At 33.9% G+C, this 24465-nt stretch overlaps 1 protein-coding gene across 3 annotated transcripts in view; it reads right to left on the bottom strand.

The window, feature by feature from the left end:
• The window catches only part of SAMSN1 (SAM domain, SH3 domain and nuclear localization signals 1), a 49155-nt gene that overhangs the window by 11156 nt on the left and 13534 nt on the right, over positions 1–24465 (bottom strand). For all 3 annotated transcript variants that reach the window (XM_029214593.1, XM_029214594.1, XM_029214595.1), the window contains 6 exons: positions 14867–14938; positions 12390–12539; positions 7914–8043; positions 5465–5616; positions 3125–3331; positions 1040–1190 (listed from right to left, as the gene is read on the bottom strand). In XM_029214593.1, the coding sequence (XP_029070426.1) occupies positions 1040–1190; positions 3125–3331; positions 5465–5616; positions 7914–8043; positions 12390–12539; positions 14867–14938 (862 nt within the window). The remainder of the gene's footprint in view (positions 1–1039; positions 1191–3124; positions 3332–5464; positions 5617–7913; positions 8044–12389; positions 12540–14866; positions 14939–24465) is intronic.

Below are 24465 nucleotides of genomic sequence, written 5' to 3'. Positions count from 1 at the left end.
TATTAATACTATATAATAATATTATTATATAGTATTATATAATACTATATTACTATATATTATAGTATAATACTATAATACTATATTACTATATCATATAATACTATGATACTAGCTCACAGAGTTGTGGAGAGCATTAAAGAAGAAAATAAATGTAAAGATCTTGGCTTAAAGTTTTGGTCAGAGAACATGTTCAAAGGATAATTAATGATTATTATTAATATTACTTGTGAAAGAGAAGGTTGGATTAGATGATCTAAGTTCTTTTTCTCCTTTAAAATTAGACACCTTCCCCCCTTTTTTCTAACAAAATACTCCTTGCAGAGTTTGGCACTCCCTGAACTCAGAGTTTTGGGAGCCTGGCCAGATTTAATAAGAAGAATGCTCAGATTGGGCAGTTGTAAAAACAAAAGCTATCCCATCTTTACAAATCCAGTTAGCATAGCCAATATTCAAGGGAATCTACATGTGTTACTCCATCTTTAGTTTATACTTACAAATACAGAGAACCATCTCAGATAATAAAAGTAAGTGCTGAATATTTTTGCAAGCTATTATAGCATTTTGAAAGAATACTGTAAACACAAGATGTGACTCTTTGGTAATGAAACGAATTTTCTTGTGTGGAGCGAAGGCTCGTTAGCTCAGAGCCATGCTCTGTGCTGTTCTACAGAAGTTGCATATGACATTTCTCGCTAATGGCTCGTGCTGTCACTAAATATTTGTTTCTAACTCCCTCAGTTTTGGGGAATGTGGACATCCACTTGTGTGTAAATTAATAGCTCTGCAGAATTTAAATGAGGTACCCAGAAAAGCCCTTTTGTTTCCTGAATCCAGTAAGGACAAAAAGGCCCTCTTTCTAATGATATATTTGACCAGAGTTGTTGTTTCCAAATGTATAAGAAAATACTTATTTTATTGGAAAGAATACTTTACATGATTCTCAGTAAATAAAACTGGGGCTTTGTTTTTAATGATCTTACCGTTTACATTAAACTGTGATTCTCAGCTAGGGGGAAGAGTAGGTGTGCGTACTTACTTTCTTCATCAAGAAGATTTTCAGCAGCTGATAGCAACCTCATCCTATCTTCTGGATTTTTAATGTTTAATTCAATGAGATGACTCTCTTTTATATCCTTTAAATCTTCTAGGGTCTCGTAACCATTGAGCAAAAGTGTTGAGGTGTATTCCTGTGGGGAAGAAAAAATATGCATAATATAAGATAGTCAGATTCAAATATTTTATTTTTAGTTCTCTTTAGATTAAAAAAAAAAAAAAAGTGTAGGCATGCATGAAAACCAAAGGTGCCAACAGAACTTTTGCTTAACTTTATTTTATTTGTACTAGTTTTCCACATATGAACTTGGGGACATTTAAACAGTATGTTGTACAGTTCTCACCTTCTGGAAGGACAAATGTAAAGAAGAAATGACTACCTTAAGCTATACAATGCTAAATCATGGATCAATTAAATACCTGGATCATTCATCCCATTTGGCAGTTTTTCACTTCTCAAATAGTGAAATTGACAAAGCTAGTATGTTATTAAGTCTGTCAATAAAATGCCTCTAATACAGTATATTATAATAATATTTCTGGATCTATATCTTTTCTTGTTTGCTTGGTTGCAAAATCATCTACCCTTATTAACTTCTTGGAGTAGGTTAAAAAATGAATTTGAAATAGACCCAATTTATATAAAAAAGTATACTTAGCATTTTGGTTGAAAGGCATTATAGAAACCTAAGGAATCTCAGACTTTCTATTTATTTAAAAGCTTTCATTAAGCATGAAAGCACTGTGGTTGGGAAAAGTATTGTTTCCATTTCTTATCATGTATATTTTGTCCATCATTTGCATCAATATAAATTAGTTTAAAATTCATAGGCTTCTGATTTCAAAGTCTGTTATGTTATTTATGTAACTTCTCTCTAACAATAGAAATGCAAAGTAAATTTGAAACGCTTTTCAACTTTCTCAGATATTCCTCCCATTTTACTTGATCATAATTTCAATATCCTTATTTTAGTTACTAAAATTGAGTAAGAGGAGGTATAAAAGTTTTAAGTAATCAGAAAGAACTTATTACTAGCCCTTTATTTATTTTTAAAAAAGGGAAAGAAGGAGTAGCAATTCAACTCTTTTAAAAGTGATGTATCCTAGAAGGAGCACTGTGTTAGAACAGAAAAAAAAAAAAAAAATTCCCATCCTGATGTAACTAACTGTGGATTCTTGAGTAAGGTATTTCACTTCCTTAGACCTTGGTTTTTTCATAGGTCACAGAACAAACAAGTAGCTGAAGCAGGATTCAAACCTGTGCTTCCTCCAAGGAGTACCCCATTTGGGGGACACCAATAGTAATATTGAAAGGCCTATGTAATGTGTCTACAGGCAAGAATGCAACTAGATAATTCAGGAAAACCACTTAAGGAAAGATTAATTGGCTATTGTCTTGATGAATTTTGAAAACTATCAAAGTACTGCTGTGTTAATTTTAGAAATGGATTGCAAAACAGTAAATTGAGTGAGGCTAGGCATATTGTATGTACATGCCATTTAACAACATAGATATTTCATAAAAAGTTTTCTAATGTAACAAGAAAATAATTGGATTTTAAATAAAGACAACACAGTTTTCTTAACACAATCATTATGAGGGCTTAATGATCACTGTTTCCTAACAAATTACTTTAAAAACAATTAATTTAGTTATCTTCTCTTGACTTGCTTTTGATCTCTGATCTATAGAAAATACAATTTTCTTTTCATTTCTCCTTTCAATTCTCTGAATCTTTACCTTCACTCTTTATATTCTCTTTATCATTCTCATTACATGTTTTCTCTGGACTTTTATTCTCCCAAGTATATTTCATTTTTCACTGCACTTTCTCAACCTAATCTCTACTGTGACTGCTAAGTACCATTAGAGTTTAGTCCAAAGGATGTTATATCAAGACCTGTCCTCGCATAATAAAAGTAATAAAGGGTATATATAAACTATTTTTGGAAAACAGATTTTTCCCTTTCTGTAAGTCATGTATTTTTTAACTAAACAAACACTGACCCATTCTCAATTACTCCATCCGTATGCCACCAGAATCAAACAGGCCATAGGTTTGCTAACCTGAAGGTGAATCCTCTCTAAGAACTCCTGCAGAGTCTTAGGTTTTTCCTTTCCACTCCTTCTGTGTGCCTTTATTTTCTTGGGGGCTGCTTCTTCTTCTGAGATGACATCCACATAAATAAATTTGAAGTTTCCCACCTTATTGTTCAACATTCCTGTCCACATCCCCATTGGCGTTTTGCAGATAATGTCTATGATATCTCCTTTCTAAAGACAAAGAAATATACAAATTAGATTTCAGAGAACTCTGGTGCCCATGACAATTGGTAGAAAGAATGGAATCATTGAAAATTAGAATAATGAGGGCATTACACTAAGGGGGTTTAGAGTTAAAAATAAATCTAAGAGGAAATTTCTTTTAAAAGTTTAAGGAAACTATTTACTAGTAATATTGAAAAAACCCCCAACATACTTGAAGAAAGGCTCCTAAATGTATTTGATGATGTGTTTATGTTTTTGGTATCATATCAACTTATCAACTTATATTTGTAGAGTATCCTATAGTTTACAAAACACTTTTGCATTCATTAAGTCATTTTATGCCCACAACACACCTCTTAGATATATATGCGAGGTGTCATTATTACTCTAAATATTACAGAAAAAGAAATGCAAGCATTAAATAATTTCCCAAGAGCTTACAGGAAGTTAGTGACAGAACCAGAACTCAAGCCTAAGTTGTTTGAACTCAAAAGTAATGCTCTTTTTATTTACCCTGTCAAAACAATATATATGTAGCAAAGCTCAAGCTATCATTCCTGGAGGGGGTCCCAAGTAAGGAAGGGGAAGAAAGACAAGTCTATGACTGTCTGTGCTTCTAGTTCATCTGAAAAATTCATCTACAGTGTGAAATAAATCCACCTCAAGTATTGTATCCATCTAAAATAATGAAAATGTTCAGAACTTTGTACATAGCAAATATGTAACAAAAGTATATATGCACTAAGGATAAATTAAGCTAATTATCCTAGATTAATTAGTAATTAATTACTAATTACTTATTTAACACTTAGATTGAGCTCCACAGCAAAGTTTGGATTGAAGTATGAATGAAATGCATTGGGATAGACAAACCAGTTGGTCTTTCTCTTTATTCACATCTAAGAGTAAGACTGCAGGAGTTATTGGTAAGAGTAGAAAACTCCACAGGGTATTTTTTTGTAAAGAAAGTTGATTTCTATGCAAGTATAGTGTCTACATTTGTGTCATAGTTACTCCGTTGAGACTTACAGCTTTCTACCTCAGAGATGACATTACAGATTCTGATATTTTTGCCATTTTAAGGGTCTACCCTCAAACAAAGCATTAAGTCTGCTACTAAAAATATTTTTTTCTGCTGCTCTGTGAATGTGTATTCTTCCATCTAAAACATGGATTTTATTTGTAATAGTAGAATTCAATGTGATTAAAAGATCTGGTCTTTCCAATTTATGATAGTTTGCCCTTCAGACCCTATGAGCTGTTCACCTAGTTTTTCCTGTCTTGAACTATAGGGAATCAAATCCTAGGCTAGATGGGATCAGCTAAGCAGACCTAGAAAATCCCCAGAAGCTCTAGGGGAAGTTTCAAAGTATGGAAGTCCTATGCTACATCCTTCTTATTATCCTTTAAACTTGTAAAAAAATATACATTACAGGGAAGCCCACAGATCACAAGCAAAAATCCAATTTCATTTCAGAGAAGACCCAGGATGGTCAGCAACAGTATTCAACACCCAGTGTGTCTGTGGGATTCCTTATTGTGTCCTACTCGAGCTCCACAAATGTCCCCTTAGGCAGCACAAATGGTGGTGCAACCTTTGTGTTGTGAAGCCCTCACAGCAAAAGAAAATGAACGAAGAGGATAAGAATAAAAAAAGGGAATTCAGGAGGGAATATCACAGAGAGAAAGTTGTCAGGTTACTCATGGCATTTGCAAGTATTGACTCAAGTATTGAAGTTGCCTGGCCAAGTCATGTTCCCAAAGCGTTTGCTCTGCTGGGCTCTTGCCTGATATTTCCATTTTCTCTCCCTCTCCTTGGCTTCAGGTAGAACTGGGCACCTCCAGCAACTTGTGAGGATTTTGATTTTCAGAAAAATGTAGACAATTCCTTCTTCCCGAATAAGCTCTGATTCTACATTATCTACATAATGCAACTTTTGCAAATAGCCTCAAAACACTGATCCTCCTACCCTACCTCTCATGTTTTGTTTGAACTCCTGCCATAGTACACCAGTCCCCAGTTCTCCTATTGGGAAGAACGCACTCACCCCCTAGTTCCCCATACTTGCACTTCCTGAAAAAGATCATACACCCAGCCCTAGACAAACCATACAGAATGCGGATATGATGTGCACACACCTTGATTTTGAGGGAGTCAGTGTCATAAGGGCTCGGTGTGAAACTGGTATGTACGCGGGCACGGCCACAGAATGGTCCAGAGTAGGGGCCATCATCATCGAGTCGAAAGCTGTCCCGGTTAGTTGTACCGTCTGAACAGCTTGTTATTCCACCTGATATAGGCAAAGCAGAGGTTAACAGTTCTCACTGAAGGTTCATAACATTCTGAACCATCACCTGGACATAACTAAGCAGGAATAATGCTGAAGCATTGGATGCCAGCCTCCTGAGGCAGTCCTAAATGACCGATCCCTGTTTCTGCCTCCCAGTCATTTTCCACCAGTGACTTCTGTCCTCTGAGCCATTTCTGATCTTTCTCCAGTTAACCTGATCATTCTTTCCTCTACCACCAATCCAAACACTCTTACTTCAGTCTCTATCGTCTGATCCAGTAGCACAGTGCTTTGAGCATTGGATACTTGCTAAAGAGGCAGACAGTAGAGACTTAATTCCCTGTACAAACCAGATAATTAATTTTGTACGTGTAAACAGAGGCAGAAACCTATAGTGACAGTTTGATCTTTGTGTGCTATTGATCAGGAATGATCAAAGCATAAGACCACAAGCTTCCCTACAACTTATCACAATGTAGCAAAAATAGTGTCTCAGACCTCCTACTGTGTACCAAAAGCCATTCTGAGGCAACATCTCTGTGTATAAAAGGTAGCATTTTTGCTTGTTGTGTGAGCGTCAGGGAAAGAGGAAGTGTGTTCCAATGTCTGTACTCCTAAACTGTTCAAAATTGTTCTAAACTGGGCTTTTTAAACTGCTCCAAATCCTTGCTCTCTGGTCCTCTTCCTTTCTGATTTTGAACCTCAAGGGGGAAAAAAAGAGATTCCATTTTTCCTGCCTGCCTGGGGGAAAGAATGGTTCTCAGTGGAAGTAACTCTGAGTCTCCCTACTGCTTTCACTTGTCACCTCATTTTTTTCCTTCACTGTGGCCTTTCAGTGCTCTGCTTCATGAGGGAACAGCCCCAGTATCTCTGCCATTCTTTCAAATAAGTATAGAAATAAGAGAAAGATCCTTAGCAATTCTCCATTTTTTGTTTTTTTTAAATATGGACTGGTGTAAAAGAAAGATGAGTTGCGTCTAGTCACAGAAATTAAGTTGTTTATGATAATAGCTAAGTAGATCCCCATCTCCTCACACCCTCCCTTCCACGACCACTCCAGTCCCTGGCTTTTCATTGTATATTCAAGTTATAAAATTCTACCCATATTTGGCATTACAATTTTGAATTTTAAAACTTCCAGCAGAAATGAATACTAATAAAATCTGAATTTCACACATGCAAAAATATATCCCTCAAATGCTTCTGTATTAGCTTTTTCTTCACAAAATAACTGTTCTACAACCAGTAGGAAAGTAGGAATAAAATTCAGGATATTTGCAGCAGCTGGTCTTTGTGATCCATCTTCAAATAACAGAAGCAGTTGATTTTAAATGAAATGGAAAATAAACTTTGCAAAAAACATTTAAAAGCCCTGAAAAGATTAGAGGGATAAGTAACAGTGTGCATATAAAAAAATTATAAGGCACCCTGTAGTATCAGTAGTTTCGTTCAAATATTGTAGCAGGACATGTGACTGAAGCCTGAGTGAATTCTTTGGTAGAAATGATGTTTTTAGAAAATTCTTATTGAACATATGCTGATTCCTTTTTGTCACTAATTGGTGATATTCCTACTATTTAGTGTTTACATACTACTTCACTCTTTACTGGCTAATGCTGAATGGAAACCTAAAAAGTAAACGTTAGAACTGATGCAGATGTCCTGATCTTTTCAGAATACTTCAGGATAAAGAGGAAAGGAAAGGAAGGAAAACATGACAGAGGGCAGGACAGGGAAGGAATAAAGAAAAAATGAAAGAAAACAAAAGAAAGAAAGAAAGAAAAAAGGAAGAAAGAAAGGAAGGAGGGGAATGAGGTAGGAGGTAGGGAGAGAGGGAAGGAAGAAAGAGAGGAAGAGAAAAGGAAAGGAAGAAGTACATGAAGGGGGAGAGAAAGGGAAAGAAAAAGAGAAAACAGGATTTTAGTTTCCTGAATACTTCAAGTCATTTAAAAAATTTGGACTCAAAATAATGCTAGTTCTCCCCAGCACACTTTATTGTAGGGATTCTGATTTAATCATGCAATATAATCTTTTGGAGGCATATCCTCAAGAACCTTGCTGACCACAGTGCTAAAAGTTTCAAAATAATCCATAATTCTAATATATTATGTATTATTTTAGACAATAGCATTGCTATAGATTCAACACATCCTACATTTTCACTATTTCTCTTATCAAGTAGTTGGAACATTGGTGAAATTTTGACAAACAAGCCAAAGAGAAATAAATCTGTTGTTTTTAATGGACTTAACCCAGATCTCCCATCTAGACTCTTGTCACTTATTTTATACCCTTACTTGATGAGCTCTGCCCACTGTAGAGACTGTCCATGGAGTCAGTGGCTTTGAGGGAGCTCTTCTCTGTATGGGTTCCAATCGTGGGATCACTGTTCCGATAAGGTAAGGCATCCTCTTCATCTTCCCCATCCTTCAGAAAATCATATCAGAGGTTAAATGCAAAGAACTGATTTCCTTGGAGACTTTCACTGTGTGCATTGATTTAACAAAGAAGACATATTTTAGCAATAAAATACTTAGGAATACATCAGCATAAAATATGAGTGTCATGAATCTTTAGCTCAATTTCAAGCGTAACATTTTATGGTATAGTGGGAAAAATTCTTTAGATGAAACAGCCCACATTTTGGAATTTAACTGAAATTATAAAGTTTATTTTTGTAGTTAGGATGAATATTGTATCAAGACTATTTAATCAGAAATGCTAGATTTATTAACATCTGTGCTTTATCTGTTAAAGCACTTTTATTTCTTCATGTTCTCCTTATCATCTATTTACCACCATTACTAATCCTTTGAGATCTCATATTACAAGTTCAAACTCTGCATAGTCGCTTCGTGTCAGTTATTTGCACCCTACCAGACCACTAGATATGAATAAAACATACACACTTTGCAATTCTAAAGCAAAGCTTATCTAAGAAGCTTTACAAATCTCATATGGTGCTTGCCACCTAGTCAAGTGAAAAGCACATCTTGCATAAAATTAGGAAAGACAGACAATTTCAAAAAAAATTACATCTGCTTGAAAACATCTCAAATGTTTTCCATGTTTATATAGTTTCAACAAAGCCTATGAATTTCTTAATATTCATCAAAATATAATTCAATATTCCTCATTTTTGAGCATTTCTAAACATTGGTAAAAATTCAGACTATACATACAATATATGCTCAGTTTGATTCTCTGCTTTTATCCATTCTTTTATTCATTTGTTCAGTTATTCGACACAAGTTTGTAGAACACCTTCTAAGTACCTGGCATTGTTTGGGGAACTGGAGATATCATGGGAAACAATATACAGGGTCTATCTTAAATGAGGTACATTTTAGTTTGTCAGGGTGTGTGCGCACATGTGTGTGTGTGTGTGTGTTTGTAGTGTTTGGGGAGGTTTGTGTAAACAAAGTGAGCAAGACAATTTCAGAGAATAATAAGTGTTATGAAGGAAATAAAACTGGGTGATGTGAGAGGATTAGCTACTCGGGTTAGGGTTGAAGGAAGGTTGACTGATTTAGAGGGAATAGCCTCCAAAGACCTCCTCCATAAGGTAATAGAGTCTCTGAATTCTTGACCTGAATGATAAGAAGATGTGACTTATATGAAGATTTGGAGACAGTTTTCCAAGCAAAAGAAATAGCAAGAACAAAATAACTAAACTCAGAATTAGCTTGGGTTATGTAGAGGAAAACAACAAGGCCAGGGTAGCTGGAGCTGAGTGAGAGCAAGGAGAGCATTAGGATGTGAGCTCAGAGAAGTAGACTGGAGTCAGCTCAGGAAGGGCTTTATAGAGCACTTTCAGTAACCATGGAAATGTGCACTCAGATCTCTTGCTGTGGGACCCTTCTTTACTGACAGCTACAACTTCTGTATCGATCACTGTGTTTGCAAGGAAGCCATGTTCCAATGACTTAAGCAGTGGGGCTACCATTTGAGTCCATTCTGGTGGGATGTGGGGCTTCTCTAATGGAAACTTTTGGTTCAAGGACTTCCCATCAATCTGGCCAAAGTTTTCTTAGAACAGTGTTGAAGCCTGAGACTTGAGTGATCCTCCTTCTTTCTTCCTCTCCTTTTACAGGTGTCAGACTTGCACTGTAGTCTGAAGGATTTCCTTGCTCATTTTTTCTTTCTCTTCTTTATCCTTCACAGGCATTTCCTCCAGTAAGTCTTTGGTGTGTCTATTCCCTTCTTGGGGGTCTACTTCTCAGAGGACTGGAATGAACACATCATAGTAAGGGAATGCATTTTGGTACTGTAAAATTTTAACCAAGGGAGTGATGTGTTCTGAATCTGACTTTTCAAAAATCTTTCTGGCTTTCATGTGGAGAATCGGTTTTATGGAGGAAAGAGTGGAAGAAAGGAAACCAATTAGGTAATCTAGGCAAGAGAGTTTGTTTATTTAGTCTAAAGCAGGAATAATTTACATGGAGAAGTTAAGGGTTTTAGGTATACTTTGGAGTTAGTACCAAGAGGATATGCTGATGAATTGGTGTGAAAAGTGAGAAAAAGAAGGAATTTTGAGTGATTTGTAGGCTTTCTTCTCTCTCTGTCTCTGTCTCTCTCTCCCCCCTCTCCTTTCTTTCCAGCATCTACAGTTATGACAGTGTTGTCTATTTCTACTTGGAAGACTGGACAAGAAACAAACTTTCTGTAGAACTTAGAGAATCAATAATTCCGTTTTAGATACATTAGGTTCCAGTTATCTATTATGCATCTAAGTGATAATATCAAATAAGCAGTTGGTTGTATAAGTATAACAGATAAGTAAAGAGATCATATGGGACTTCCCTGGTGGTGCAGTGGTTAGGAATCTGCCTGGCAGTGCAGGGGGCACAGGTTCGAGCCATGGTCTGGGAAGATCCCACATGCCGCGGAGCAACTAAGCCTATGCTCTACAACTACTGAAGCCCACGGGCCTAGAGCCTATGCTCCACAACAAGAGAAGCCACCACAATGAGAAGCCTGCACACCACAATGAAGAGTAGCCCCTGCTCAACGTAACTAGAGAAAGCCCACACACAGCAACGAAGACCCAACACAGCCAAAGATAAATAAATAAAATAAATAATTTTTTTTAAAAGAGAGAGATCATAGCTAGAGATATAATTGTGAAAAAGTCATGAGACAAGATGAGATCACTTAGGAAGAGAGACTAAACTAGTAGAACATCTAGAAACAAGCCTCAGGAAGACTCAATATTTAGAAGGACAGGAAAGAAAGCAGAGCTAAGAAAGGAAACTTTGAGAAAGAAGGAAAGCCAGAAGAATGCCCAAAGAAACCAAGAAAAAAGAATGTTTCATATGTAATGAAATCATCACTTGCATCAGGTACAGCTGAAAAGTCATGTAAGAAGAAAGAAAAGTGACCATTCGATTTGGCAACATAGAGGTTAATACTGACTGTGACAACTGTTTTAACGGAGTACTGGGTACAGATCCTATTGAAATGCATTAATAAGAAAATAGCTGTAAGACATATAGATCAATGGAATAGAATTGAGAGTCCATAAATAAATCCATATATTTATGATCCATATATTTCTGACCATATATTTATGATCAATTGATTTTTCAGCAAGGATGCCAAGACAATGCAATGGAGAAATAATTGTCTTTTCAACAAGTAGTGCTGGGACAATTGAATATCCACATTCAAATGAATGAAGTTGGACTCCTACCACACACCGTGTAGAAAAATTAATGGATCATACACCAAAATTTAAGAGCTACAACTATAAAACTCTTAGAAGAAAACATTGGCGTAAATCTTTGTAACCTTAGATTAAGCAATGGTTTCTTAAATACAATACTAAAAGCACAAATGATGAAAGAAAAAATAAATTGGACTACATCAAAATTATAACCATTTGTTCTGTAAATGACAACATCAAGAAAATGAAAATACTATCCATGAATGGGAGAAAATATATCATATCGCAAATCGTATATCTCATAAAGGATCTGTATCCATAAGATATTTTTTTAAAAAGCTTAAAAGCAACAATAAAAATACAACCCAATTAAAAAGCAGGTAAAAGATTTGTATAAACACTTTTTGAAAAAAGATATGCAAATGGCCACATGAAAATATTCTCAACATCATTAGTCATCAGGGAAGTGGAAATCAAAACTATAATGAGAATTTATTTCACACCCATTTTGATGGGTAGCATCAAAAATCATACAATAACAAGTGTTAGCAAGCATGTGGAGAAACTGGAACTCTCACACATTGCTAGTGGGAATGTAAAATGATGCAACTTCTTTGGGAAATAGTTTGCCAGTTTCTCAAAGTATCAGACAGAGTTACCAGATAACCAAGAGAAATGAAAGAATACTTCCACATAAAAATTTGAACACAGATATTCATATTCATATTTTAAATCATGCTGAATCATTCATTCAGCATGATTTAAAATAATCCCAAAGTGGAAACAACCAAATATTCATCAATTGATGAAAGGATGAATAAAATGAGGCTTATCTATAAAATGGAATATCATTTGGTAATGAAAAGAAGTGATGTACTACTGTTTGTTACAACATAAATGACATATGTTCTTCACATACTACATGTGTGATCTTTCTAAGCCTCAATTTCCCCTATGAGAATGTGATAATGCTTTCTTCCGCCCAACTTCTGGGCACAATTATTGAGGGAGAAAATACATTGAAGGCCTTCATAAACTGCCAAATATTTCTAAACTACCTAGAAAAATATTAACAGAAAAACACAAGTGATTAACAGAGGACACTTACCTTTTCTTCAGAAAGGGCTTTGATATACTTTTTACCCACTTTTTTCTTCATTGTCCAGGAAATAGTTCTCATTTTTTTACCTAAACTTCCTCCATTATTTGAAGTTTTGTTTTGTTCTCCACTTTCATTTATGCGTTCCCCTTCATGTACCTAGTTAGAATTATTTACAAAAAACAAAACAATAAAGCAATGAAAAACATTGTCATTTGTCCACACTCCCTCTTCTTCTCTCTTTTCTCTACTTCAATGTTCTTTATCTTCACTGTAAAATTACAAACTAAAATAAATAAGAAAGTATATTAGTTTATTACTATCTGTGTTAACTTACCATTACCTAAGTTTCAGAAAAGAGTACTATAAATATTTTTAATTTCAGGTTTTTCTATCTTCCTTTACAAAAGCTTTGAAGAAACTATCTAAGCATATTTTTAACTTCAACATTTTTCTGTGCTGTTCTCTTTCATAGCCTGAATCACAATTTTATTTAGATATTTATTTATGGGTTTTGTTGTTGTTTTAAAGTCTGTCTCCTCCTAGACTCTAGGCTTCATGAAGTAGGGATTTTCACCTGTATTGTAACAGTACTTTCTGAGTGCCTAAGGGAGATCCTGTCATAGAGTAGATGCTCAATACACATTTACTGAATGAATGAATGATGGTTTGCTAAAAAATGTGCAAACTACTTTATCAGATTCACTAAGTTCTTTCACAAATTGCTAGGCCACCATTACTAATCAATGAATTTGAATGAGCCTGAGCAACTTTTATAGGTTAACTCTAGAATTATAAACTTAATATCAGTAAATATATCTATGTATGATTATGGAAAGTTGAAGGTTTATACAATATGGGAGTTTGAGACTGACATATACACACAGCTATATTTAAAATAGATAACCAACAGGGACCTACTGTATAGCACAGGGAACTCTGCTCAATAGTCTGTAATAATCTAAATGGGAAAAGAATTTGAAAAAGAATAGATACCTGTATATATATAACTGAATCATTTTGCTGTACACCTGAAACTAACACAATATTCTTAATCAACTATACTCCAATATAAAATAAAAATTTTAAAAAAAGATCAACAAGAAATCCCTCATGATAAAAAATTATATAGGGCTTCTCACTATTTGTATACACATACTGCATTGTATTATTTACAACTGTGTAAATGTTGATAGACCATATAGCTATATACAAGTTTATCAATGTATATTCATGCATGTATACAAGTTTATCCATAAGTTTATATATACATAAATATATAGGTGAATAAAAAGGGATATATGTAATATATGTATAAAAGGGGATATATTATATATACACATGCATATGTATGCACTAATGGAGGTATTTATAAAGTAATAATAGATGTCATTTTCTTTCTACTTTTTTTTTGTCTAGAATATCCATTGCTGAAATCAACATATTTAAAGATATTATAGGTAGATGGATATAGGAATCTGAAAGGTATTCTGAGAGTCAGATATGATAAAAAGAATTCTTTATAAAAAAAACAAAAAATAAAGATGCAATATATAGAATGAATAATTAAGAAGTGCATAAGATCTAAAGCCTATTGATCTAAAACAAACCTATCACATGAATAGATAACTCAGGTTCAATGATAAGCATATATTTTTACTTTTCTCAATGTACATCTCTCCTTTCTATTTTATTAGTTGTTTTACATTTCATTAATCACTTATCACAGTTGGTCCATGGTTTATGAGATAGTATAACAAATAGCAAACTTTGGACACGATGTTGCATCCTGCCTTTGTCATTTATGACCTGTATAATTTAGAAGTAATTTTATTCAAACATATTTCTTCAGTGATAAAATAAAAATAATAATAGTTCCTACTTACAGGTAGGTAAAGTGTTTAGTGCTGTGCTTACTTCCTGGTAAGTGCTCAATTAAATGTAGTGATGATGATGATGATGATGAGGTAAATAATTTTAGGGGAAGCTTTTCTTAAGCTACATTCAAAGTGTTCATGGTTTGCAAATGTGTATGGAGTGGTCACCACTGAGACATTTCAAAGTGTACAGAAGTATGAGAGTGCAAATGAGCAGCCTATGCTCTCCTTAACTAATTTCCAATTAAGCCATTTAATCATTTCCTAAATTAAAGCAATTACAAGTTACATGAAATTTAACATATATGTTGTTTTATAGTGGAAATGCTCAGAAAATTTGGGATCGTCTATGTTACTTTAAATTGTAAATCTCTTCGTAAGTTGATGTTCTGCCTTCCCAAACATCTGTTAGGTTTCTTAGATAGCTTTTTACTCTTAATGTCCAGCATGGTACTAGATACTAAATAATTGCTTGTTCATTTATCACAAAAATGTATGCAAGGTTATGATTTTTAAATATATTTCTTTTTCTTACTGTAATTTGCAAAAACTACATTGGCTTCATAATGTGTTTGTATAACACTCATTAAAATGGAATAGAATACTAACCCCAGTTGAATCATCTGGTTTTGATACGGAATTATTCCAAAAACGGTCAAAATTCCCCAAACTGCTGCTGCGCTATAAAATAGGAAAGAAAAAGGAAAGGAAGTTTAGGATTTGTGACTTTCACTGATAAAACTGCTAAATAGATTAGATTATGGTTCAGTAAGCATCAGTCTCTTGCAAATACAGGATTAAAAAATCTCTCTGGACTATCTAAAGGCGCTGAAGGTGTAACTATTATTAACATTGTAATATTTACAGTTCATAAAATGTCTTCATATGTTTATGTTACAGTGTTAAGCACCTTGGAGAAAAATCTATTAAATTATTTTTAATTTATAGTGTTACTTTTGCTCTTGAGAATGGCATGTATTACTAAACAACCAACCAACTAATAAAAAAACAACAAAACAAACAGACAAAAACAAGCATTTGAGTAGATCCACAATTGTGCCTCATAAAGATCATATTTATCAAAAAATAAAAATGAACACAAATGCATTTCCTGTTGCTAACTCCTGATAATTTGAAACTCTCTACTAGATGTCAGAATGAGAAGGCACATACACAGACCTATTAATAAATTGAAAAGCGCATTTAGGTGTACACAGCTTGGGAGGAAAATGAATTTTTCCACATTTAACATGGAATTACAGTGAGACCCCTGGGTCAATTTCATTCACTCGTTTTAAGAAAAAGCTCAGTATGTTAATAGAAGACTTATTCTCTTGGATACTTCTTGCCTACAAGGCTGAATTTTTATTCCTATGTAACTCATTCTAGGCAGGTAATTACAAGCAATTCCTGATATACTGCAAAGAAAATGATTCTCCTAAACACACTTTCAAAAATCTTTACAGTCTTTGAGTCACAAAATTGATATTTTCTCACTATTTAATTTTATACATTGTTTGGGATGGTGGATATCGGATGTTACAGACTTTATATACCCACAAATCCCAAGAATATGTTATCTTAAGAACTTTATCTCGTTTCAAGCTTATAATATTTTCAAAATAAGCTGGTGGTACTGAAAAATAACCTGGTAATTTGAAAAGTTAAAAATGGGAGTCAGTAATCTATAAAACTTTGTATTGTCCTTTAAAAGTCACAGACCATTTTAGTTCAAGTCGGCTTCAAAGGCTCTTAGTCTTTACAAGCATTTTTATTCTCATATCTCCCTACTAGTGATCTTTAAAACTCCTTGTTTCCCTTTTAAATCAGTTGAAATAAAAAGATCCTGACACATGACAAGGGGTTAGCTTGATAGACAGTGTGATACAGAACGTCACCCCAAGGATGATGGCTGTGTTAGACACAAATAATGCCTTTCGCTGACTTGCTACCCCTGATGAAGAAACCCTTCAGCTTGTGGCGAGGGGAGAGAAAAAGAAGGACTGAAACTGAGAACCACTCTGGTTCTCACGCAGGGCTTACTAACTTAGAGTGATTTCCCAGAGCATTAATCATTTCTACTTGCCTAGTAGGCATTTCTGCCAGGCCATCATTGCCCAGAAATCACAAAAGGGAATTGAGTGTATTCTTGTGTTGCTTATAAACTATCTGAATACAGGGAAATCTGTTACTCTTTTATCTACTTGAAACATTCTTATGGCCTATTGGAGCCTGTGCTTAGGGCAATTTTGTAGTCTACAACCAGCCTATGTCCTGCCTACTAAATATTAATGAGGGTTACAGCATGATATCCACCACTGGATAATCGGTCGTGTTGCCCGGCATGAATAGGCTCACTTCAGCGTTTCTCTACAGTATCTTCTGCCATTAACTAATCAATAGTCACCACCTTTTAAAATTAATTCTCCCCTCACTATGTCAATAAAGAGAAGCAGATAATGGAGTAGTGGTTTTCAGGACTATTACTTTGTGTTTTGTCAGTCATCTCATTATGAATCACTCAACAGTTTTAAGCCAGAGGAGTAAAATATCAATCTGTCTTAAGACACCCTTTAGAAGCAAATCTAAGTATTTAAAATAACGTTTTTAAAATTTCAGTATTCTCTAGTCAAAAAGTTAGTGACTTTCTGAGGTGGTTTCATAATGTATAGGTTATGGCTTAATGAAAAAGGGATAATGTCTACTATGAGATATGGACAGTGAACAAATGTGTAACTTCTACTGCTGTTAAGTTTCCAGTGAAAAGGTGAATCACGTGGAGGTAAGCTGGTTTCATAGATGATAGTCCTTTATAAATAAGAATGTATTTCAATATTGATAATTTTGCACTGTATAATTGTAATGGATTAGGTTTAGCAAATACTATTTTGTGACAGAACTCCCATCAAGACAGAGCTATTATATAAACAAATAGCTATTGACAAAAGAGTAACTTAAATAAAAATGCAATTTATATTTTAGATAATTCTTTGTTTTTGTTGACATTAGATTATATTTAGTCTTTAACTATAAATCTATACAGTCTTTCCTTATGCAATTAGATATGTGTTTGTAAAATGGCACACCTGTGGAAGGTAATTTGGAAAAACTAGCAAAATTACATGTATATGCCCTTTGACCCAGAAATTTCATTTCTAGACGTCTATGTCGGAGATACACTTGAATATAAATTGATTTACTCATCCACATTCAATGTAAATCTTTTATAATATTGAAAAGCTATAAATCCCAATGTTCATCAAGAGAAGACTGATTGAATAATTTATGGTAAATTCAAACAATAGAAATGTGTGCATCTGCAAAAACACTGAAATATAACTACCTGCTATGGAATTATCTCCAGGACAGTGTACGTGAAAAAAGACAAGTGGAGAATTGTGTACATAATAGACCGCCTTTTGTCTAAGGGTGGAAATACATGTATGTGTCTCAATATAGGCAAAAATATATTTTCCTTCTTAGAGAAATGGGGTAAAAGAAGCAAAGTAAAAGGGACAGAAAACACACTTCTCTGCATATGCCTTGTTTTATAAATTTGACTTTAAAACCATGTAACTTTAAAAAAATATTTATAAACAAAATTAAATAAAAATAAAAGCAATCCTTAACAATTCCAAATAAAAATAATGAATCTAATTTCATATTGAATTGGTGGCTTAGAGAGAGGAATTATTTTAAACAATTAAAAAAAAGACAGTAATTTGATAGTTTGAAGGACCAAAAAAAAAAAAAAGACAAATTTTAACCTGTTTTCCAATCCCATTTACAATTGCATCCAAAAAAATTACCTAGGAATACATCTAACTAAGGAGGTAAAAGACATGTACTCAGAAAACTATGTCACTCATGAAAGAAATTGAAGATGACACTAACAAATAGAAACATATACCATGCTCATGGATTGGAAGAGTTAATATTGTAAAAATGACCACATTAGCCAAAGCAATCTATGGATTCAGTGCAATCCCTATCAAAATACAAAAGGCATTTTTCACAGAATTGTATGAATACACAAATAACTCTAAAATTTGTATAGAAACACAAAAGACCTTGAATAGCCAAAGCAATCTTGAGAAAGAAGAACAAAGCTGTAGTTACCACATTCCCTGATTTGAAACTATACTACACAGCTACAATAATCAAAACAGTATGGTACTGACACAAGAACAGACACATAGTTTAATGGAACAGAATAGAGAGCCCAGAAATATACCACACTTATATAGTCAATCTACAGCAAAGGAGACAAGAATACACAATAGAGAAAAGACAGCTTCTTCAACAAATGGTGTTGGAAAACTGGAAAGCTACATACAAAAGAATCAGACTGGATTACTTTCTCACACCACATAAGAAAATAAACTCAAAATGGATTAAAGACTTAAATGTAAGTCCTGAAACCATAAAGCTCCTAGACAAAGTCATAAGCAGTAGGTTCTTTGACATTGATCTTAGCAATATATTTTTTGGATATGTCTCCTCCTGCAAGGGAAACAAAAGCAAAAATAAATAAATGGGACTACATCAAACTAAAAAGCTTTTGCACAGCAAAGGGAATTATCAACAAAACAAAAAGACTGTATTTGCAAATGATGTATCCAAATAGGGATTAATATCGGAAATATACAAAGAACTCATACAACTCAGCATCAAAAAAAGAAAAAAAAAAAAAATCCAACAACCCAATCAAAAAATGGGCAGAGGCCTTGAGTAGACATTTTTCCAAAGAAAACATACAGGTGGCCAACAGGCACATGAAAAGATGCTCAGCATCACTAATCATCAGGGAAATGCAAATCTAAACCACAATATCACCTCACACCTGTCAAATGACTATTATCAAAAGACAGCAAATAACAAGTGTTGGCAAGGATGGGGAGAAAAGGGAACTTTTGTACACTCTTGGTGGGAATGTAAACTGGTGTATCCACAATGGAGAACAGTATGGAGGTTCCTCAAAAAATTAAAAAATAAAACTACCATACAATCCAGCAATTTCACTCTTGGGTATTAATGCAAAGAAAAAAAAAAGCACACTAATTCAAAAAGATACTTGCCCCCCTTTGTTCATTGCAGCATTATTTACAATAACCAAGCTATGGAAGCAACCTAAGTGCACATCAATAAATGAATGGATAAAGAAGATGTGGTATACAAATACACACACACACACACACATGCCCCACACACAATGGAACAAAAAGGAACAAAATCTTGCCATTTGCAACAACGTGAATGGACCTAGAGAGTATTTTGTTAACTGAAATAAGTCAAACAGAGAAAGACAAATACTGTATGATTTCACTTGTATGTGGAATCTGAAAAAGGCAAACAAATGAACAAACGTAATAAAACAGAAACAGTCATACATACAGAGAACAAACAGGTGATTGCCAGAGGGGAGGGGTCGGGGGATGAGAGAAATAAGTGAGGAAGATTAAGAGATACAGACTTCCAACTGAAAAATAAATGAGTCACAGGTATGAAATTGGGGAATATAGGAATAATAATGTAATATCATTGTATGGTGACAAATGGTAACTAGACAGCATGTTGGTCATTTTGAAATATATAGAAAGATCAAATCATTATGTTGTGCCCCAGGAATTAACGTAGTGTTGTAGGTCAATTATACTTCAAAAACAAACTCAGAAAAAGAGATCAGATGGTGGTTACTAGATTCAGGGGGTAGAGAGAGGGGGATTGGATGAAGGTAGTCAAAAGGTACAAACTTCCAGTTGTAAGATAAGTAAGTACTAGGGATGTAATGTACAGCATGATAAATATAATTAATACTGCTGTATGTTATATATGATTGTTAAAAGAGTAAATCCTAAGAGTTCCCATCACAAGGAAAAGATTTTTTTAATCTTTATTTTATCTTATATCTATATGAGATGATGAATGTTCACTAAACTTAGTGTGATAATAATTTCATGATGGATGTAAGTCAGATCATTATGCGGCGCATGTTAAACTTATATAGTACTGTATGCCAATTATATATCAATAAAACTGGAAGGAAAAAAGTTTAAATTTTAACCTGTTTTCAGTATTCACACCATTGTTAATGATATCGATATATATAAATGCGAATGTTGAGCGACAATGAAAATAAGTAATGATGTTAATGACATTTGAAGTCAAAATTCTCAGTCTATATTCTCAAATTTTTCATTTTTTCATACCATAAGGTAGGTAAGCTTTCAAAGACTACTAGGGTCATGCTAAAACGACGCAAGGGCCATATTAAAAGATTGTCACTAGGGTAAATTGTATCCAAATATGGGACAATTTTAGTAAAAGGAAGAATAATAACTGAGCTACATTGAAATACATCTAATATATCAAAATTCATGAGTTCATAATGATACTAAGAAGAAAAATATCAGTTGTCACCTTTGGAAATGTTACAGCCATATTATGAAAACTGGCAAATAAAGGGAAAAACAAACATTTAATCTGTCCTTCTTGTATAAAACATATTTTAGAGTAACTAAATATTTAATAAAGGAAAATTTTTCTTTCCATGTATATGTGTGTATATATTCTAGCTAATCAATTAAGTGATGAAATTACAAAAGTACCATTTTGTAAGTCCCTAATGCAATAATGGATCTAGGCAACAATCATCAATGGCTACTCAAATCACAAAAAAGAATGAGCCAGAATATGGGCTTCATAACGGAAGCACCTAATATCACCAATGAAATATTCTTTTAAAAAAAAACCCGCAATCACACCAAGCTTCTGTATCTAACTACCAGATTACAAAAAATACAGAGACAGAGGAGCATCTTATATGACATCAAAAAGATGAAGTCAACCAGAAAATTTTAGATAATGAGAAAATTTACAGGACAAATAACCTGGTTTCTTCCACTAATCAACAGAAAGAAATAAAAGAAGAGAGGGAAAGTATAAATTGAGAATCTTTAAGAGTTGTATCAACTAAATAAATACTGTAAAATCCATAGATCTTATTTAGATATAGATCAAATAAACCACTGCAGCAAAACACATCCAGGAGACAACTGAGGAAATTTTTAAATAAGTAGCTAAATGATAATATTGAGGAAGTATTGTTATTTTTCATTTGTAATTCAAAATAATCTAGTGAGGGCAGGAAGTATGTGGGCATAAAGGAGACAAGACTGGATGTTATTTAATGATTAACTGGGTGATGGATATATGGGGTAGATTGTACTACACTCTGAGTTTACATATGCTTGAAATTTTCCATAATAAAATGTTGGGTTAAAAAAAGAACCAAATGTACCTATATAAAAGTTAAAAATAATTTACAAAGAGTTAATAAGGTGTAGAGCAGGGGGAAGCATATGGGAAAATTGTACCTTCCTCAATCTTGCTGTGATCCTGAAGCTGTTCTTAAAAAAATAGTCTTAAAAAAAAAAAGGGTAAATGGTTGCACAACTTTCTAAGGAACGACTTTTTAAAGATATCATTAACATTACTTAGGTCATGGTTGTTTAGAGGTATGGATGTATTTAAGGAGAAAATAAAGTTTTGCTTTCTAAATTTATTTTAGTACAACTAACTTTCTGATATAAATGTATTTTACTAGACTACCTTTTGAAGACTATCTGATTATGTGGTACAGTTACCCTCTTCCACATAGCCTACTTGGCTTCCACAAAAATAGGGCTGAATAAGTCGCATTTGGGTTGTTTGAACTCATTTGTGTGTGTGTGTCCCTACGCAATGCAAAGAACTTAAGAAAGCATTCTTTTTTGTTCGTCACATTTCTTCTCTAGTTTTGTATAATTCTAATTATTACAGAATGTCTATTCATTATATAAAGCTAGCAGGATTCTTGGAAATCATATAGTCCCTCTCAATGAGGAAACTGTTATAGGAACAAAAACTTGCAAAAAAAAATCCCCCCCCTTTTTTTTTTCAATTCTCCACCCTGCTGTACTCTCCACTATGCCATTGCATTACAAAGTTTTGATCCTGCTTTCCATTTTCAAAGAAACTTGCTATTTAAGCGGGATGAAAAATATGTAAAGTTAGCTTGATATATAGAATAGAACTGAGTAGGTTTCTTAAATCAATGACCATCCTAAATTTATCAACATGAAGGAGAATTAGGGAGTCTCTTTTTTTTTTTTGGAATGTAAATCAACCTTTTGACTAAAACCAAAAGAATTGAACCCTTATTTTCATTTTTTAACCACTCTCCAGCTTCTGGGATCTTCAAGTAAAATCTTATCTCCAGCATGACAATATTTGGTTAAGGCATCGGTGGAAAATTTCACAGTCTATTTCAAAGAAAAATTTGCATATATGAGTCAGACATCTGCAGTATTTTGAAATATACTGGCAAATTAAAAATCACACACACTCTGCCAATGAGTTCTCACATCATCTAAATATTGCACATAGAGCCTTCATTGGTAATATGCTCTTAAAGTTCAGAATTCTGTTTCAGCACGTGCTTGTATGAATATTCCGTAATAATGGTATGCTAAATCTCAATAAGCTTGTCAGCCTTTATCCAAAAGCAGTTGAGGATTTAATTGTTCTAACTAACTCAGGTGCTGAGATCTTTTGACGAGTGTGAAACAAATTTAACTCACTTAAAATAATCTGTGAGGATTGCCTCAGTCTTAAATAATTACACTATCATGTGGCGCTGATGGAAGACAGTTGTTTGGGCGTCAGGGAGCTGAAGGCTGAAAGACAAGCAGCGTGTGAAATAAGGCCTTCAACACTAACATTTTAACCTTGGGTAAAGGCAACTCAGTACTCAAATACGTATCAATGCTCTAAATATTTTTAATGTACATCTGGACTCTTAGAACAAAAGTTAGTCTACTTGATCTCTCTGGTTCAGTATCTTTCTTATCAACTGCACGCTATCTAAAGGAAGTGCAGATTCTGACTCCACCACAGTGTTTTAAAAAGTTGTGTCAAAATTTCCATGCTAAAGCTTTCCTTTCAGAAGTTGATGTGCCAAGAGATGTTTTCTGTAAATTGAAACTACCTCAAAGAAAATTACCTAAAGGAAAGAAAACTAGAACTAAAAAAAAAATCAATGCAGAATGAGCCATACCTGTAAAAGCGTTTATTTGTATCAGCCTATTTAATGTAACAAAAATAAGTTTTATGAGTGAAAAAGATTGAAACATTGAGAATTCTCAATTGAACTGCTGCATTATTTACTTATTACCATATCTCATGATTTACATTGCATTCACTGACTATAAGTATGCTGCACTTTTAGGAATTGAATAAAAATTAAGATATTCTATTTTAGCTGAAAAGAATTTTTAAAATAAATAATACTGATATGTCTTAAATATCTTTTTTTCAGGTAAAAAGCATATTGCAACCAAAGTTCAGTCACTTGATATTACTAGGTATCAACTCTTACAAAATTCTATAGAATAAAAAGGAAATGCAAAACTTTAAAAAATGTGACCATGATCAGGCTATCTTGAACCTCTCAGCTTCTTGTTTTTCCTATTGTAAAACTTCTGCTTGCTTACTCACTCCTGTATTATTATTATAGCACTGACTTTCTATTCCTTCTCTCTCTTTTTCTAACTACTAAACTAAACAAGTATACTAAGTGGTCCCTCTTGATCCTCCTGGAATTGTTTCATTATACCATCCTTCCTTGAAATCTTCAAGAATTCCCTTAGGGAACCCACTTTTACAGCTTCTCTAATTTACAGTAGCTTCTCTGCCTGCCTTCAGGCTGTAAGGCGTATATGCCAACAAAAATCTCTCTCTGCTTATGGCCTCTTACCCCTGAGGATCTGTTTTGATCATGCCTTCTGAACCTTCCACCTGCACTGTTGGAAACAGGTATTTGCTCACTGCTGTCTTTGGGGAGTTTGGACACATAATGCAAAATGTAATATATTTACCACACACACATTCTTTCAGTCTTCACATCTGCTTAATTCTTTTCTCAAATCTCTGTTGTAGGCATTTATCTTCATTACCGCTATGCAACTATGTGCTTATAACCCCATTCCTGAGTCAACGAAATAACAACTTTCAGCTCTTTAGTTCCCAAATTTTTGCCTCTCCAATCATCTAAAGACGTCACAACACTGGACTCCTTTCCCTAAAATACCAATTCTCATCATTCCATTCATCTTCTCAAAATGTAAAGCTTGCTCCACATTGGTTTCTTGGCCCCTGAGAGCTTGCTT

This window comes from Monodon monoceros, unplaced genomic scaffold (genome assembly GCF_005190385.1).
Source record: "Monodon monoceros isolate NGI ecotype Baffin Bay Population unplaced genomic scaffold, NGI_Narwhal_1 Super_Scaffold_11, whole genome shotgun sequence".
NCBI lineage: Eukaryota > Metazoa > Chordata > Mammalia > Artiodactyla > Monodontidae > Monodon > Monodon monoceros.
The sequence above is the reverse complement of the archived record's forward strand: the minus strand, read 5'-3'. Positions and strand labels throughout refer to the sequence as shown.